Source organism: Sander vitreus, chromosome 4, assembly GCF_031162955.1.
Source record: "Sander vitreus isolate 19-12246 chromosome 4, sanVit1, whole genome shotgun sequence".
NCBI lineage: Eukaryota > Metazoa > Chordata > Actinopteri > Perciformes > Percidae > Sander > Sander vitreus.
Window position 1 is genome coordinate 27,011,260 of NC_135858.1, and position 16,608 is coordinate 27,027,867.

At 41.0% G+C, this 16,608-nt stretch overlaps 1 protein-coding gene across 3 annotated transcripts; it reads left to right on the forward strand.

The window, feature by feature from the left end:
- The first annotated feature begins 552 nt into the window (after positions 1 to 552).
- On the forward strand, positions 553 to 15,725 carry tomm34 (translocase of outer mitochondrial membrane 34). 3 transcript variants are annotated; one of them, XM_078249254.1, is made up of 8 exons: positions 553 to 883; positions 2,395 to 2,545; positions 5,575 to 5,674; positions 6,203 to 6,355; positions 8,672 to 8,844; positions 8,960 to 9,107; positions 12,125 to 12,251; positions 13,445 to 15,725. In XM_078249254.1, the coding sequence occupies exons 2-8, from the start codon at positions 2,416 to 2,418 to the stop codon at positions 13,544 to 13,546; spliced, it is 933 nt and encodes a 310-aa protein (XP_078105380.1). In that variant the 5' UTR covers positions 553 to 883; positions 2,395 to 2,415; the 3' UTR covers positions 13,547 to 15,725. The 3 variants fall into 3 exon arrangements, with proteins under 3 accessions (XP_078105380.1, XP_078105381.1, XP_078105379.1); XM_078249255.1 differs by having other exon boundaries at positions 553 to 718; XM_078249253.1 differs by lacking the exon at positions 553 to 883 and adding an exon at positions 913 to 1,205.
- Positions 15,726 to 16,608: the final 883 nt, after the last annotated feature.

Below are 16,608 nucleotides of genomic sequence, written 5' to 3' on the forward strand. Positions count from 1 at the left end.
GAGATCTCAGATGTCGTTCCTGGAATTTTCTGGAGCCACTGTCCCAGTTTGGGAGTTACAGCCCTGAGTGCTCCAATTACCACTGGGACAACTGTTGTTGCCTTCACTTTCCACATATTTTCTAGCTCCTCTCTAAGCTCTTGATATTTTCCAAGCTTCTCCTATTCATTATTCTTGATCTTGCTTTCTATCACAACTGCCTTCGTCTGCTGTTTGTCGACCACCACGATTTCCGATTGGTTAGCTATCAGCATTTGTATCAGTCTGGATCTGGAAGTTCCACAGGATCTTAGCTCTGTCATTCTCAGCCAACTTTGGAGATGCCTCCCACTTTGACCATGGGACTTTCTGCCCATACTCTGTACAGATGTTCCTGTGTAGGCTACACTATGCCTGCCACTTATAGGCTATATATAGGCTATATGGAAGAGAAAGTTTATCGTTTGCTCTTCAAAGCCACCAATTGCTACATCCTACAATGCTACATCCAATTTGGCCACCAGAGGGTGCACAACGCTCATCCAAAGTCTTACAATTTCCAAAGGACATGAACGCAGCGTGAACAAGGAAACGAAACGTTACTGTGTGGCCCTCAACAAGCATCAAACTGAGAAGTTAGCGTTACTACGGTCAGCTGCCCGGCGAGTTCCTTGGTACATCACCCCTCCGCACAAGGAAGAGGAAAGTCGCGTGGCTCCGAACGACCAGGAGAAAATAAGTATTGTTAACTTCCACAGAGTAATGTCAGTATTAACAACGTACACAACGGATAACGGTACAGATATTTTCAGGTAGTCGCTAGCTAGTCGTTTCGACCAAGTCATCTGTGTCGTGACGAGGAGGGCTTCCTCGCTGTGTTGACTTCTTTCAGAACCGACAGCCGGTAAGAAGTGTGCGAGCTTCCTTAGCGTAGCTAGCTGTTGCAGTGTGGTTAGCCTGCTAAGTTAGCTAGCTATACTATATTAAAACGCCACTCGAATTAGCATAACTTAGCCAGCGAGCTAACTTAGCAGTTAAGCAACAACCGAGTGGAATTAATGCTAGTTAAAACAAAAGATAAATCTGGAACATAACCAGGTGTGTCTTCTTTTGAAGTAGCTAGCTAAACTTTAAGTGCTACTTCCGACACAGTGTCGCTCTGCTTGAGCAGCTATTAGCAGCTAACGTTCGGTACCAGGCTACAACACAACCAGTTAGTTAACATGGTACGTCGGTAACGTTGCAGTGTGTAGCTACGTAAACTGGGCTCAAATGATTTAAGACAAATGTTAAATTACTGTTTGGACATCATTGGCAAACATTACGTCTATATTTTATACTGAGGGTTTAACGTTATTTTTTCCACCGAGCTACAACTACGCAGTTTAGTAACAACAGCCCTGCAATACATTCTTGAGTTACCTTCAGGAATGCAGTTTTGTTTCATTCGTGAACGTATAACGTTAAGGGAATATATATATATGCGCACATGATTGTAAAATATATGCTATTACCAACTTTATTGTTTATGTAAGCTATTTTAATGATGGATAACAAAAATGTAAAGGGTTTAAAAACTGAATATGAACAGCTCAATAAAACAGTTTGAACAGGAACTAAACCTTGGCCTAATAACCTAAGCACTAAGTGGATCAAAAGTGTGCAATGTTATTTGCATATTTTATCAGGTTTTTCTCAACCACCTAATGCCTAGTAAAGTGTTTTAAGATCTGACACATGAATGTTTTTAGATTTTTATTTTTATTTTACAATACTTATATTGGCAGGTTTTTATGCACTCATAGACTTTGGATGTTTAGGATTTGTCTGACGTTTACTAGGGATGCACAGATCGAATACAGTAAGTTTGCATAAGCTCTAAATCTAAATGTATGACCATCTAATACAACCTTTTTAAAATGTTCTCAGGAGCGAAAGAAAAGTCCAACTGACGCATGACCTAGTAGAAATTCTTTCAGCACAGTTTGGTTCTGTGTATGGAAGCAAATGGAGGATAACAAATTCCTCAGTGAGAGTTTAGAGAATGCCCAAGATCCTATTTGCTGGGAGCCATAACAAATCTGTTCACCTCTGTCATTGTATAATTGTTGTAGAGACACTGAGTACTTAAACAATACCACAGTAAACATAGATACATGTTGTTCATTGCAATAACACTTTTACATACAGTGAAAAGATGCGTGTGAGCCGTGAAGGACATACTGTTTTTTGACAGTAGTAGTATGGGAGGTTGTATTTGTAAGCTGTTGTTCAGTCACTTCATATGGAGGCGGTTTAGTTTAGAGGAGGTATATGAGGTTTCCCCTGTTCAATGTCTGGATCCATTTGCCACTGTGATCAGTTGACCGAGATTGTTTTCATGCACAGATACTAACCAGTGTTTGATCTTTTCAGATAAAGGTTAAACAAGTGGAGATGCCTCAAAAACAGAGGTCCAAGACCTGGACGGAGTTGAAACAAGCTGGAAATGAATGTTTCAAGACGGGCCAGTATGGAGAGGCCACAAATATTTACAGCCAGGCGATCAAAGAGCTGGAGAAGTCCAGTAAGTGCTGTTTAGATATTACTTGTGTGGATACAAACAAAAGTGCAATGAGTATTTTAGATAAGCAATAGATGCAAGGCTTTTGAACAACGTCATCAATGATAAAGCCATATCTGCAGCCCAAATGCTAACTGTAAATTGAGGAATCTTTGCATGCGTGTCTCCCGCATGCGCACTACAGCAGCGCGGGCGGGCAGATTCTACATTCCTAGAAAGCTCATTTATTGAGGTTTACAGGCTGTCGTGCCAAAAAGTGTCCATCCGCCAAAAACTGATCGCTGTCTATCCTACATGCAAATGATGAAATTAATCGTACACAAACACATGGAAGATGAATGCCCAGGCTCTTGGGCTGGCCAGCATGCTGTTTAAGAGCAGCTTCCCCAGCAGGCTGAACGAGGCTCCCTCCTTCCCCCGCCCGGGCCACAACGCTACCTGGATGGGTGACGGCTAGACGAAAAAAGGGGACACGCCAAATCTCTAGATGAGCCGTAAAGCTGTAAAAAAAAATAATAATACTGGGAACCAAGCAATGCAGCCGGTTACAAACGGGCGCACGATCCAAACGGGCACTGCACTAGTTTTTTTTAAATAGACAACGTTTCGATCCTAGTCTGATTTTTGTCCGGTCAGAATATTTTTTTAAAGGGTTTCCACGTCAATCCGTATGCTGACGCATTTTAGGTTGCTTTCACACCTGAGCTGTTCGGTCCGTTTAAACCGAACCCTGGAGCGTTTTATGGGATAGTCTGGTCTGTTTAGGAGGTGGTGTGAAAGTTCATACAAACGTTGGTACGGACCAACCGACCAACCTCTGGTACGCTTGAAAACAGGGGGCCTCGGTTTGCATCCAAGTCCGCTAGAGTTCGGTTTACTTCAGGTGAGAACGCGATCCGACCCAAATACGGGAAGTGAACCAAAACACATTTACTAACCTGCAATTTCAGCCTTCTTTACTTCTAAGATTTCAGGGGAGATAACTTTCAAATCCATAACCTACTATGTTATGTGCACACGTGGCTTGTCGTCTGTGTGACAACACATCATCATCATCATCATCATCATCATCATCATCTCTCTCTTATCAGGGTGCCCTCCTTTACTCGCTGTGTCAGCTGCTCAGATTGTTTGCCTTCTTTTAAAATCTTAGAAACACTAAAGCAAAACCAGAAACCCAAAGACGTTATATATATTTAGTGTCATTATTTCCCGAGACCAGGAAGTGTTGCCGAGTTTCACTCGGATATTATGTGCGTTTAACAAAAATGCAGTCTTAACAAAATGCATCAATGTTGCAAGTTCATCCCTGAATCGCTCTGTGGATACCCACTCAAGCATATAATAACACAAGCAGTGTACAATGAAAACTCAAATCGGTAGTAGATGCTACATGTATCTAAATAAATATTAGAACAAAGCAAATAGTACATGAAAAATAACAGAGAGGCCTACGCTAAAGGAAACATTGCACTAGGCATTACAAAGTGAAACGCATCCATTTTAGTGTTAAAACATTTGTTTACCATACCGTTTTCTTTTGTACTAGTATTTGTTTTAGGCCAGAGGCCTAGGATCTCTGTAGCAGTCTGAAAAAAATTATTTTATATTATAATGTATTATAACAAGGAGCTTAAAGTCTGAAGATGTAATCAAAAGGTCAACTTATTTCAGGGGTCAGTTCACAGACCTCACTGTCAACCGTTTTTAAGCATGTTCCCTGAAAAATGATCTGCATGGTTACCACACTGCTTTGGTCCTGACACTTTCATCAATGTTTAGTCCACCCCAGTAGCGCTCTCTTTTTATTATGGCTGTCCATTAGGGCTGCAGCTATTGATTATTTTAGTAATCGAGTATTCTACCGATTATTCCATCGATGAATCGAGTAATCGGATAAGAAATACTTCTGTTTTATTGAAGAGCAATAATAAACAATAGTTTGATTACATTTTCGGAAAAAGCTACATTTTTGTTGCCTACATTGCTTACAATATCATCTCTCAAAAAACTAAACACATGAAGTGCGTTTAAGTGCCATATTACATTGTAACATTTTTAAAGAAAACATTTTCTGAAATGACATCAACCTCACACTAAGGCATACATTAAACATACATAAACATTACCTTAAGTTGTGCAACTTAACTTTCAGAACTACAAGTTTCATCCTGAGACTGATCTGTATATAGGCCTGTATGTAAATATATGTAAATATTAATTATACTCAATCTATTTTAATTTATATATAAATTAAAATAGATTGAGCTCTGTTACACTTACGAAGTATGTATATCGTTGATCAGTTGTTTCTCCGTGAAGAGAGAGAGTGAGAGAAAATGGTGCACAACAATCAGCTGTTTGTCCGACGGGATAGTCAACAAGTCGGCTCTTTAGATCAAACTGTGGTCACTGCTACGTATTTTCTTGTCTTTGTTTTTGGTAGTTGGTGTGTTTGGTGTAGTTTCATCGTCCATACAACTCCGTGATTTACTTTTGTCGGGTCCGCTTCGGGGAAAGGATGAGAAATGTTTTCTTTTGAGATGCTGTAGCACTGACGTCGTGCTATTATTGTGCTAAGCCAGTTCGGTTTTTCAGGAGACATACTGTGCAGAGCTCTCGTTTTAATTACGTTTGAACTGATTCCAAACTTTGGACACTTTCTGTTGTTTTCTCCAGCCTGTCTCTTCTCTTAGCCACGCACTATTTACGCTCTGGCGTGTGTCGCCCGCAGACTGAGCAGCGTCTCGTGTGCGAGAATAATAATGATCCGTGTGGGAACACCATGCGTCAGCAATACAACGTTGGTAACATTGATTTAACGAAGCTTCGAGGCAAATCATTTTGCATCGAGGATTTTTCTTAATCAAATTATTTGAGTTATTCGAGGAATCGTTTCAGCCCTACTGTCTCGTCAGTTGGCCTTTGCTCTTCTTTCTTGTTATGTGAATTCTAAATGAACATAGCTAAATCATGTTTGGCTTCATGACCAGTTTTGTGCTCATCTTAAACTATCTAATTTGTCTCTTAAGATAAAAAGGAACCAGAGGATTTGGGTATTTTGTACTCAAACCGTGCAGCCAGCTACCTGAAAGATGGCAATTGCGCGGAGTGTGTTAAAGACTGCAATATGTAAGTGTTTTTATTTCTGATTTAGTATTTTTTTTACATTTTACAACATGTTATCTGTAGTCTGTGATTCTGTGCAGTTGTCTTACTTTTTGTAACATGTGTTTTGTTGAAATATCACTTTGTTTTAGTTATACCACATTAATATAAATTCTCATCGGCCAGGGTTTTTTGATTATGACACTAGTCTCTTTATGTTCTAACGGAGCTCAGATTTCCAAATAAGCTAAACTCATAAAAGAGCCAGACTTATCAAAAACATAGCCCAGATTGACAAACCTACACACACTTGAGCTCTTTTTCTAATTAAAAAAAGTGATAATCAATGATCAATCAATCGAACATGTTTACCTTCATGCCACCAACATTGTGTTGTAGTAAGGATGTTTTTAGTTTTAGATGTCCACGGTCTCTTGCAGCTTTGACTTTTGACCTTGTTTCAATTGGAGATTAAGCCTATTCTGTCTTTTCTCGTTGTAAGTCATCTGGATGAGAGTGTCTAACTTGTGAACTGCACATATTTCCTCTCAGGTCTCTGGAGTTGTTCCCATTCAATGTGAAGTCCCTGCTCCGTCGTGCCTCTGCCTACGAAGCTCTGGAGCGCTACAGGCAGGCATACGTAGACTACAAGACTGCTCTGCAGATCGACTGCAATATAGCAGCTGCTCACGACGGCACCAACAGGTACCTGGGCTGTAGACTGGCCAAGCGGTGATGGATGGCATGTCAAATATCAAGAGAGGCAAAATGAACCACTGTTTTCAGATTGAAGAGTAATTCAAAAATGATACAGAGAGATGTTGTTTCAGTCATATTTAGGGTACTTCTTCATAGTGTCAAAACAAGCATGAATCCACATCTATAACTTCGACGTTATTGAGCTTCATGTTCACACAGAGCACTGTTGAGGTGGTCAGTTTTTCATCTAGCTTGTGAGGATGCGTGAGTTCTGTTCACACCAGGATGTGTATTTCTAGTTGTTTCTATCAACCTGTTGGAGTTAACACTAGCTGACTAGAACTAGAAAATGCATTTCCTGCAGCAAATGCTTGTGAATGCTGAAAAGGTAAACTGGATTGCTTCCATAATTGCGTAAGAAGATGAAGTAGTGTGGATAGCTGGAAAAGTGGGAATGGTTTAATAAGTATGTATTGCATTGAAATGTTGAATAATACCAAAAATGTATTAATCAAAAGTGGAATATGTTAAGGTTTTTTTTTAAAAGAAAAGTCCTAGTATAGCATGTCGAAAAGTTATAGTATAGCTATGTCAAAAAAAGTGATAGTCATATTATAGCATGTTGAAAAAAGTGATGAAAAAGTCATAGTAAAGTTTATCCAAGAAAAACTTAAAAGGAAAAATGTCATAGAATATTATGTCGAAAAAAGTCCGAATTCATGTTGAAAACAGTAATAGTATAGTATGTCGAGAAAAGTCATATGTAAGTCTGTGTGTGTGTGTATATACATACAGTGGGGAGAACAAGTATTTGATACACTGCCGATTTTGCAGGTTTTCCCACTTACAAAGCATGTAGAGGTCTGTAATTTTTATCACAGGTACTCAACTGTGAGTGATGGAATCTAAAACAAAAATCTAGAAAATCACATTGTATGATTTTTAAGTAATTCATTTGCATTTTATTGCATGACATACATGATACATCAGAAAAGCAGAAATTAATATTTGGTACAGAAACCTTTGTTTGCAATTACAGAGATCATACGTTTCCTGTAGTTCTTGACCAGGTTTGCACACACTGCAGCAGGGATTTTGGCCCACTCCTCCATACAGACCTTCTCCAGATCCTTCAGGTGTCGGGGCTGTTGCTGGGCAATACGGACTTTCAGCTCCCTCCAAAGATCTTCGGAAATTAGTCATAGCATGTCTCAAAAAGTGATAAAAAACATAGTATAGTATGTCAAAACAAGTGATAGTCACGGTATAGTGTGAAGGTATAGAAAAGTCACGGTATAGTGTGAAGGTATAGAAAAAAGTCATAGTATAGCATGTCGGGGGGAAAAAGTGATGAAAATGCCATAGTATAGTATATCGGAAATGTCTAAAAAAACATAGTATAGTATTAGAGATGCACCGATTTTCTTTGAGTTAGGCCAGCCGATACCGATTTTAGCACACACAAATATTTATTTTCTATCTTTTCTTTAATTGAACATTTTGCACAGAACATAGACAATTTTTTTGAACAGATAATGGATCACTATAATATAGAACTATATAAATGATTACTGGTGTGGGAAATTCACACACATCTAAAGTGCAATGTTAGAACCATTTCCTTCTTTTCTGTCGTCCCTCCACGCCCTACCTTTTTCCTTGCAGGTGTTGCATATTGCAAACTTGTTATCTTCTGCACACACGCTGAAGAATTTCCAAACAGCTGACATGTTGCAGGTTAATTCACGAGGTTCCCTACATGTGCGAGAATCACGCGCTTCACACCGCGAGCGGGTACGCGCGACACACGGCGGAAAAGTTGAGAGAAAGGAAAAAGAGACTGTGCTGTCGCGTCCGTGTGTGCGTGCGTCCTTGAGAACTGTAACTCGTATAACTTCTGTTGTCAGTTAATTGTAGCATTGACCGGCATGAAATTGGCATATGTCAGACTGACCTGCCGGTCGCCGGTCATGGCAGAGCACGTGAAAACCGGCCAATTCCGGTCACCGGCCGGTCAATCGGTGCATCTCTATATAGTATGTTGAAAAAAGTGAGTCATGTATGAAGGTATAGAAAAAAAGTAATAGTATAGCATGTCGAAAAAAAGTCAAAGTGTAGAGTATGTCGGAAAAAATGCCCAGCCTCGACTGGGTATCGAACCTGTCAGAGTCTGCAGTGATTACTTGCTGAGCCAGTGTGCCACTAAAGAATTTACATTGAAAACGGTAATAGCATAGTATGTCGAAAAAAGGAATAGTACAGCATGCAGAAAAAAGCCATTACAAAGTTTTTTATATTCTGCTCTCTGTTTTTGTGTCCCAGGATGACGAAGGCTCTCACAGAGGCCGATGGTCTGTCATGGAGAGAAAAGCTTCCTCCCATCCCCACCGTTCCTCTGTCTGTTAGAGAGAAACTAGCCCAGAAAGCTACAACCAACGGTGCGCAACCAGACCCTACACCGAAACAGAACGTCAACAGACAAATGAACAAACCTAGTAAGAACATTTATATTTTCTGTTGTGTTTTCTGCTCATGTAATTTAAATTATAAAATGTCTTTTTAATAAATGATTCACAAGCATTTATCATCACATTCTTCTCCTCTGGATAGTTCCCAGTGATAAAGATAAAAAGAAAGCCCAAGCCCTGAAAGAAGAAGGCAACGCCCTGGTGAAGAAAGGAGAGTACAAGAAGGCCATAGAGAAGTACAGCCAGAGCCTCAAACACAACCCCACTGAGATCACAACCTACACCAACCGGTGGGTCACGTCTTCATTCATACATCCATTTGTTTAATCTCTTCAATGGCTGATGAAACGGGGGTTACGGGTGTCTTCACACCTGAAACCTTTGGTCCGTTTAAACCAAACCCCAGAGCGTTTTGCTGGATAGCGGAAGTGGTGTAAAAGTCTCTCGAACTCTGGTCGGCCTGAAAACGTGGACCTAGTATCGTGTCCAAGTGCACGACAGCGTGGTTCACTTTAGACGAGAACACCCAAATATATAGCCTGACATCGTCATACTCAGATTCTAGTCAGAATATGAGTCTGATACTGCTCCATTGGGCTGTGATTATGGGGTGTGTTTCAACCGAACCAGGAAAAAAAAATGCCTCTGCACTCAATTGGATAGACCTACAACCAATCAGAGCAACGGAGAGTCAAAGGCAGGCTTCGACCAACCCCCGAGGAACAGCGCCATGTCTTAAAGCAACCATGGGCTTAGCAGCCAACGGTGGAACTGCATCCCTCTGGCCCAGAAAGACTTTTCCCATAGACTTTGCATGGCGAAAGAAACTTCTATATTTCAGCAGATAATTTGTTTTGGGGTACATCAACTAACCAGCCCGAACACTTAAAAGGTCCTTGTTTAAAACGTCTTTTTACATTTCTTTCAAACATTTTTAACATTCACTAGTAGCCAAATCCAGAGTTATTGAACTAGGTATGATGAACTTTTAATACATCTATGGCTTCAACAGAGCAAAGGCAGAGGCGGCAGTTTCCGTGTCGTGCGGACGGGTGTGGCAATATGTACGTGATCGCGGTTCTCTGTTCCTCTTTTAAAATGAATGCGCTGTCGATATCTTCTATAACCGACATGATGGCGGAATCTACACATCTCAATTCTCCAGCGGCAGCCACCTTTGTTGTAAACAAATTGAACCCAAGCGCTCTGTGGTTGATTCCGTTACTGTTGATCATCTGTCCGTCATCATAAAAAGCCCGCCCTGACCATTTGATTGGTCCAAACAGCTCTGGTTCGAGCATAGTTGCTCCACAACGGATCAAGTCCAGACCGAACTTCCCGACCTCAAATGTTGTGGGCGGGGCTAAGTTCGACTGTCCTCCAGGCTACCAAATATAGGTAGTGAACCAACAAACAGTGCATTCTGTTTCTCCCATCAGGACCCGCCTTCTCCTTCGGTCTCATTCGAAGAATGACATGCTCGACCACTCGCTCTGTTGTCAGCTGAAAAGGGAAGTTTGCAGAGTTTCACTTGGGTATTCTGTCTAATAGACAGGCGACTGCTTCAACCGCGTCGCATTTGTTTACAATATTTGGTGTGTTTGCCAAAGTGCAGTGTAGGGCTGCACAATATTTTGTTTCATCGTCTACATCGCGATGTGCGCATGCGCGATAGTCACATCGCAGGACGTTGCGATGTTGACACTACAACTTTTTTGCTGCTTGATAAAAAAGTAAACTTTCACCGTTCTCCTGTTCCATGATCGTTACCGGCCGACCCTTCCTCTTTAAGACAGGTGGTCATGTGACGTAACGTTAGTCCGACGGGAGGCGGGGGGGGGGTTGTTATGGGAAGGGAGGCTCTCCCGTGTGTAGAAGAGTACCGTAAGCGGCAGCTGCCGCTAACACAGTGATGCACATGCTTTTCCATGGGGAGTGAAGCTCCAGTAGTCAGTGTTTTATGTTCGCTGCAAAGACAAACTAAATCACCTGATTAATGCAGCGTAATCACGACATATCCCGGCCATTTTTCACCGCAGAAAGCTGCTACCAGCCAGGCTAAAGCTAACATGGTTAGCCTAAAGAAACAAGGCGTCTGTCCCAACTAACGTTATGGTTCGGAACTGCGACGCCGGAAACGTAACGCTAATCTACAACAGCAGTCTGTTTCTGATATAACGTCATTTACACTGATTTAAGTGCTCTTGGATACAGAGTTTGTTGCAAGAGTGTGACATGCAGGCTCTGTATGCACAGCAAACCAACAATCATGATCAATTTTAATCAAACAACCAAAGCAGGCCCCGCTAGTCGACCACAACCTGAAATTTAGAGGAAGCAACATGCATGCATTATTAATATCATTCAGTTTAGCCTGGATTGATATTATATGAATACAATGGTGTCATGTCAGTCAACAGTGTATTTCTTCCTAATTTCCCTCTCCAAAATCACTTCATTAGAGTAGTCACAGCGTTTACTTGCTTTGGTTTTTGTAAAGCATTAAAGTTCAACAAAGACTGGTTCACATAAGAACATTTCCTTTTACTATTTATGTCCTCTTGTAAAAATTAGTGTTTTTTTCATATCGCAATATATATCGCAGGGGAAAAAATATCGCAATGTAAGTTTTTTTTCCAATATCGTGCAGGCCTAGTGCAGTGGGAACACAAATCAAACCAAATCAAAAATACAACAATGTTGCAACTTCACCCCTGAATCGCACCGAGTCTACCGAACTGTAGGTGGGAAAGTGCCCTGAACTGCTGAATATGTTTGAGATGTCCTTTTTTAAACTATTTTACCTACCATCTGTCAGCCAATCAGAATTTCCTGTTAATCTTTCAAGGACGATACCAATTTTTGGAATTTAAAATACGGATTAAGTCAAGAAAATAATAAATATACAGTACTTGTTTTCAGGATAGAAATTCTGTAAAATAGTTTAAACCATTCGTGGCGTTTTAAAGTTCTCCACTGTAACCCAGTGTAATAATTATAATTAACAATATCAATTTGTTTTCATGCATATGTGAGTGTACTCTGGTCAGAATGTATTATATATGTAATGAATCAGTACAGATGAAAAGCCTCCCATAGGCAACCAGGGCAATATCTATACAGGATCATATCTATCATAGCTTAGCAACACTATCGACAGCCAATGAGGAATTCAATACAAATATATTGACAATCATTTTTTGTGTTAAGTGAAAACGGTTCAAACAGACCAGTAGGTTTTTGGCTAGAAATTTCTTTATATAAGTTTTCATAATTTTGATTGCATTTTGTGTGTGTGTGTGATCAGGGCGCTGTGTTACCTGTCAGTGAAGCAGTACAGAGACGCTGTCAGAGACTGTGACGAGGCTCTGATGATTGACAGCAGCAACATCAAGGCTCTCTACAGGAGGGCTCAGGCTCACATGGAGCTCAAGGTGAGAGGGTGTTCTCTATCACTGCACTTCTGTTCCTGATTCCCACACAAGAGTAACCAGGCGTACGTATCAAGTGTCTGTCTGGAGAATTGTAGGGCGGTTGACAAAATAAAAGCATTTCCTAATTGCTGATGTAACAAATATTGCCAAAGTACAACATTCAATAGACACAGATGGCTAAACTCTATTTGTTCAGCCCATTTCAACATACATCCTTACCTGGATGTCTTATCTGCATTCTGGATCAGGAAAAAGTCCCCTTAATGATCTCAAGGCAGGTGTGCATTGAACATGCGGCACAGTTTAGCACGTGTATGTGCAATACATCTTAAGTTTCATGAAGGTTTGCATTTTTCAGCTTTTGCCAGAAATATTTTAGATAGTATTTATTGTCCCACAGGGATAATCATTTCCACACACCTTCTTTCCATAGCACAAAACCACATATAGAACCCATAAAACATGTAACCCATACAAAACACGTCACATTAAGACACCCACATAGACATATATCAAATGTGAAAAAAACTACAAAGCAACTGAGGTGCTGGTGGCGGTATTACGGTTTGTTCAGTGTAGGATCATCATTATTATTTTACCTAGCATTTCTTTTAACATGACTGTCTGGTTGAAGGATTTGTGTCTGGGAGAGAAACCCGCAGGTAAAGAGCAGTACGTAGGATTTGGTAACATCTGGCGGTGAGGTTGCAGATTGCAGCCCACTGAATACCCCTCCGCTCAGCTGTCCCTTTCCAAGCGTGTAGTACAAACTGCTGAAAACATCAACGGCCCTCTCTAGAGCCAGTGCTCGGTTGGTTCTTTGTGGGCTGCTGTAGAAAGATGGTGGGCTCTGCTCAGGGCTCATTCCAAGCTAAACCAAACCACAATTCTTAGTTTCAGGTGATAATACACCAATGAAAACACATTTATGAATATTATATTCCATTTCTGCCGATAGATTCCCTCCCCCCCCTCCCACCTAAACCCTACACACAGAATCTCCGCAATTCCCTAATCGTCTTTCCTAGTTCTAATATGGTCACGATGAATTTTTTTAAACAAAAAAACATTTATTCCAGAATAAAAGTAATTTTCAATTCCCAAATCAGGGATCACGTTTCCTCTTTTGTTTGTTTCTGTAACCACTCCACCTCTTAGTTTCCCACTCTCAATTCTCGTGGTCACTCCTGCAGGACATCAGAGCCTGTGAGGAGAACCTGAACAGCCTGCTCAAAGTGGAACCAAACAACTCGGCTGGCCTGAAGATGCTGCAGGAGGTGCAGAAGAAGAAATGAGCACACATCAGGGACTCTGGATGCGGCGGTAAGGATCTGTCACTGCACTGCGTACAGAAAGGAGAGGAAGGGGATGTTTTGATGAAGAGTCGGTCGACAGAAGGCAGCCGAACAGTGACACGATTCAGCCGCTTTAGGTCAGAGACTTGACCTGCGTTTCCCAAAAGTTTCATTCACACCGAGCCCGTTTGATCCGTTTACTCACTGGAACAAACGGGAGCTTGGTCTCGAGTCTCTTCTGGAAAATGCAGCTCTGGTCGATGAGAACCGAGGGTGTATCAGGAAGAAGCCTTGGCAATGTTTGTATTCTACCAGTTCTAGTGTCACTGAGTATTTATGGTTATTTATAAGAGCTGAAATTGAGACGCATCATAATTCTAACTGAGAAATAAGCCTTTGCCATCATTTGTGAAAGTGAAGTTCAGCAGGTACCCGGCCGTCATGTGAAACTCCTGCTGGATGCCACAAAAACATTTTCAGCTTTTTCTTAGCGCTCCCACATCTGGCCTCGTCTTTCACACGCAACACCAAAGATCATCTACCATACGATGAGGCATCCGAATGTCCCGACATTAGAAAGTTTCCATTATCCGAAAAAATGAAAAGAATTGCAGCTTGTTAGGGTCTAGGAAATCAATGGCCCAATACAAGAGATTTCAAAAGTACAGCAGTCACAGTATATACCATCGCATGTAGCAACTCAAGCTAACCGTTGGTTCTATAAAATGTCAGAACACATTCCCATCACAATAAATACCTAAATTGCTAGTTTTGTGTGACAAATGGTCCCAAACCCATATATAATCAACATGTATAATCAACATATCAATGTTAGTATCACATAAAACCAACTTGAGAATCTAGGAGACTGTCGCTCGACAAACGACTGACTGACTGCAGCTCCACCCCTCTTTAGAATTTAAATGTCTGTCGCTTCAAAATCTCTTAACCTCCCTATCTTAGCACTGGTGATTGTGAAGGTTTATTATTCCGTATTTGAATTACAAGTAAACGACCATTTTTCACTTATGTGAATGTCATGTTCTACACTCAGGTAGTTTACTTATTTATCCAATTTTTTTTCTTCTCCTGAGGCTTTTGAGTTTGTGTGAATTGTTTGTTTCCCATGATGTTCTGGCCGTGTTCACGTCCTATATGGGATGGACGGTAGAGATTAGCGCGTTTGACATATACGAACTAGGGATGACTGCAGAGTTGGTCAAAACAGTTGGTTAGAAATACATTGTCTTGGCAAAACAGCACATCTCCATTCGTGTTTAATTGCGTTCAGCTGACATGAGGCGTCCATATTTTTTCCTTTTCGTGCAATCCTGGAATTTTCTGGCCAACTGATTGACGTGAACTCTACAAGTCAAACTGGTAGTTACGCTAACTTTTTATTTGTTTATTACCTAGGGCTGTAACGATATGCGATATGAAACCGAACTCGCCGACACTCGCATCCACGAACCTGGAGTGAGAAGACAGAATGGCGACACACCCCTTCCACCTCCCAGAGTTGTCGACCTCGGCCAATAAGGAGTCAGTTTGTTAAAAGAGGTCTCCCCATGGATGGAAGGGTCGTCCTCACATTTGCGAAGAGAGTAAACGTAGCGGTTGAATTAGTAACCAAGCTAGATGAACTAGAAACTGGCCGCCACGTCTTCAAAAATCGTGATAGGAACCGAATCGTGGGCTTGGTGTATCGTTACAGCCCTATTATTACCTTTAGGATCAGAGCATCGATTTGTTCCCTTTCTGGTTAAGACAACCGTGTGAACCAAGTAAATCTATCCTCAAACGGGTCATCGTATACAAAGTACTGTCCCATTTCATCGTACTATTGTGAAACAAGTATAAATCTCAACGTGATCCTGCTGTAGTTTGGCAATCTCTGTCTTGCCCGAAGTGCCTGTCGTCATCCTCTGTCTGCTGCTCTGCATTAGTTTCTGGTTCAAAGAACAAAAATAAATTGCACATCCAGTTACGTGTGTCATGAAAGAAAATTGTGACAACACGTGTACGCTTATTCGTGTCTGCACAGGGTGACCACAGCCTGACTCTATTGGAAACTGAGCTTTTGGTTTATCACATTTCTGCTGTTTTTATAATTTGCCATTTTGTTTTTCTGTCAACCGGCTCCTGTTTTAACTGCAAATAAACTTAAGAACTGAACAGACCCAGAATGACCACGTCTTTTCTATTACTTTAAAACAAACATTCTACATTTTGGGAAATACACTTAACACATGCTTTTTGGCGGCGAAATAGATCAATACCACTCCTGGCTGTAGCTGCTTAACTTAGCAGAAAGACTGGAAACAGCTAGCCTGGTTCAGCCCAAAGGGACCTACGTCAGACTATAGATTCACCATTTTACCAGGAAATATGAGCCTGACTATTTCTTGGCTCTGGGCACTTGCCAGGCAGCCCAGGAAGTTACTGTGCCACGCCAAAGAAAAATCCAGAACATATCCTGTTAAAAGGTTGCACTTCTGTTTCTGTAGGAATTAAACAAGACGGAACATGTCAATCAGTGAGCTTCAGTGTTTAAAGACCTTCCTGAACTCTCGTGCTCTTCCTGTGGATGGTGATTTTGGGAATCTAGTTTTTTGTTTTTTTTGGAAAAGTCAAGGTCTGTAGCAGAACATCACACTAGAACCAGTGTTTAACTATTTAAACTTCTCCCTCGTCAGCTGCACACGCAGACATCTTCAAATCGAAAGCGCAACTAACAATTATGTTTGTGTTGGCGGTGAACTTGGCTACATGACTCTTCCCAGAACCGGTCCAATTTGAACAATAATTTTTAAGGAGAGGGCATTTACAGAGCACAATTTCTTTTTTTCCCCCCCTTTAGTCAACTAGAATTAACAGTTGTATTTGTCAAAAGATCGGATTAGTTTAGATCCATACTGTACCACAGTCTCTCTTCTGTCCCTCTGGTGTGTCCAGCTCAGTTAAAAATCCAACCATCTGACCAGCACAGTTGAAGCATACTAAATGACATTGAATCTTTACCAAATAAAAAGGTTCGGTAACATTTACTTGAAGGTATCTAC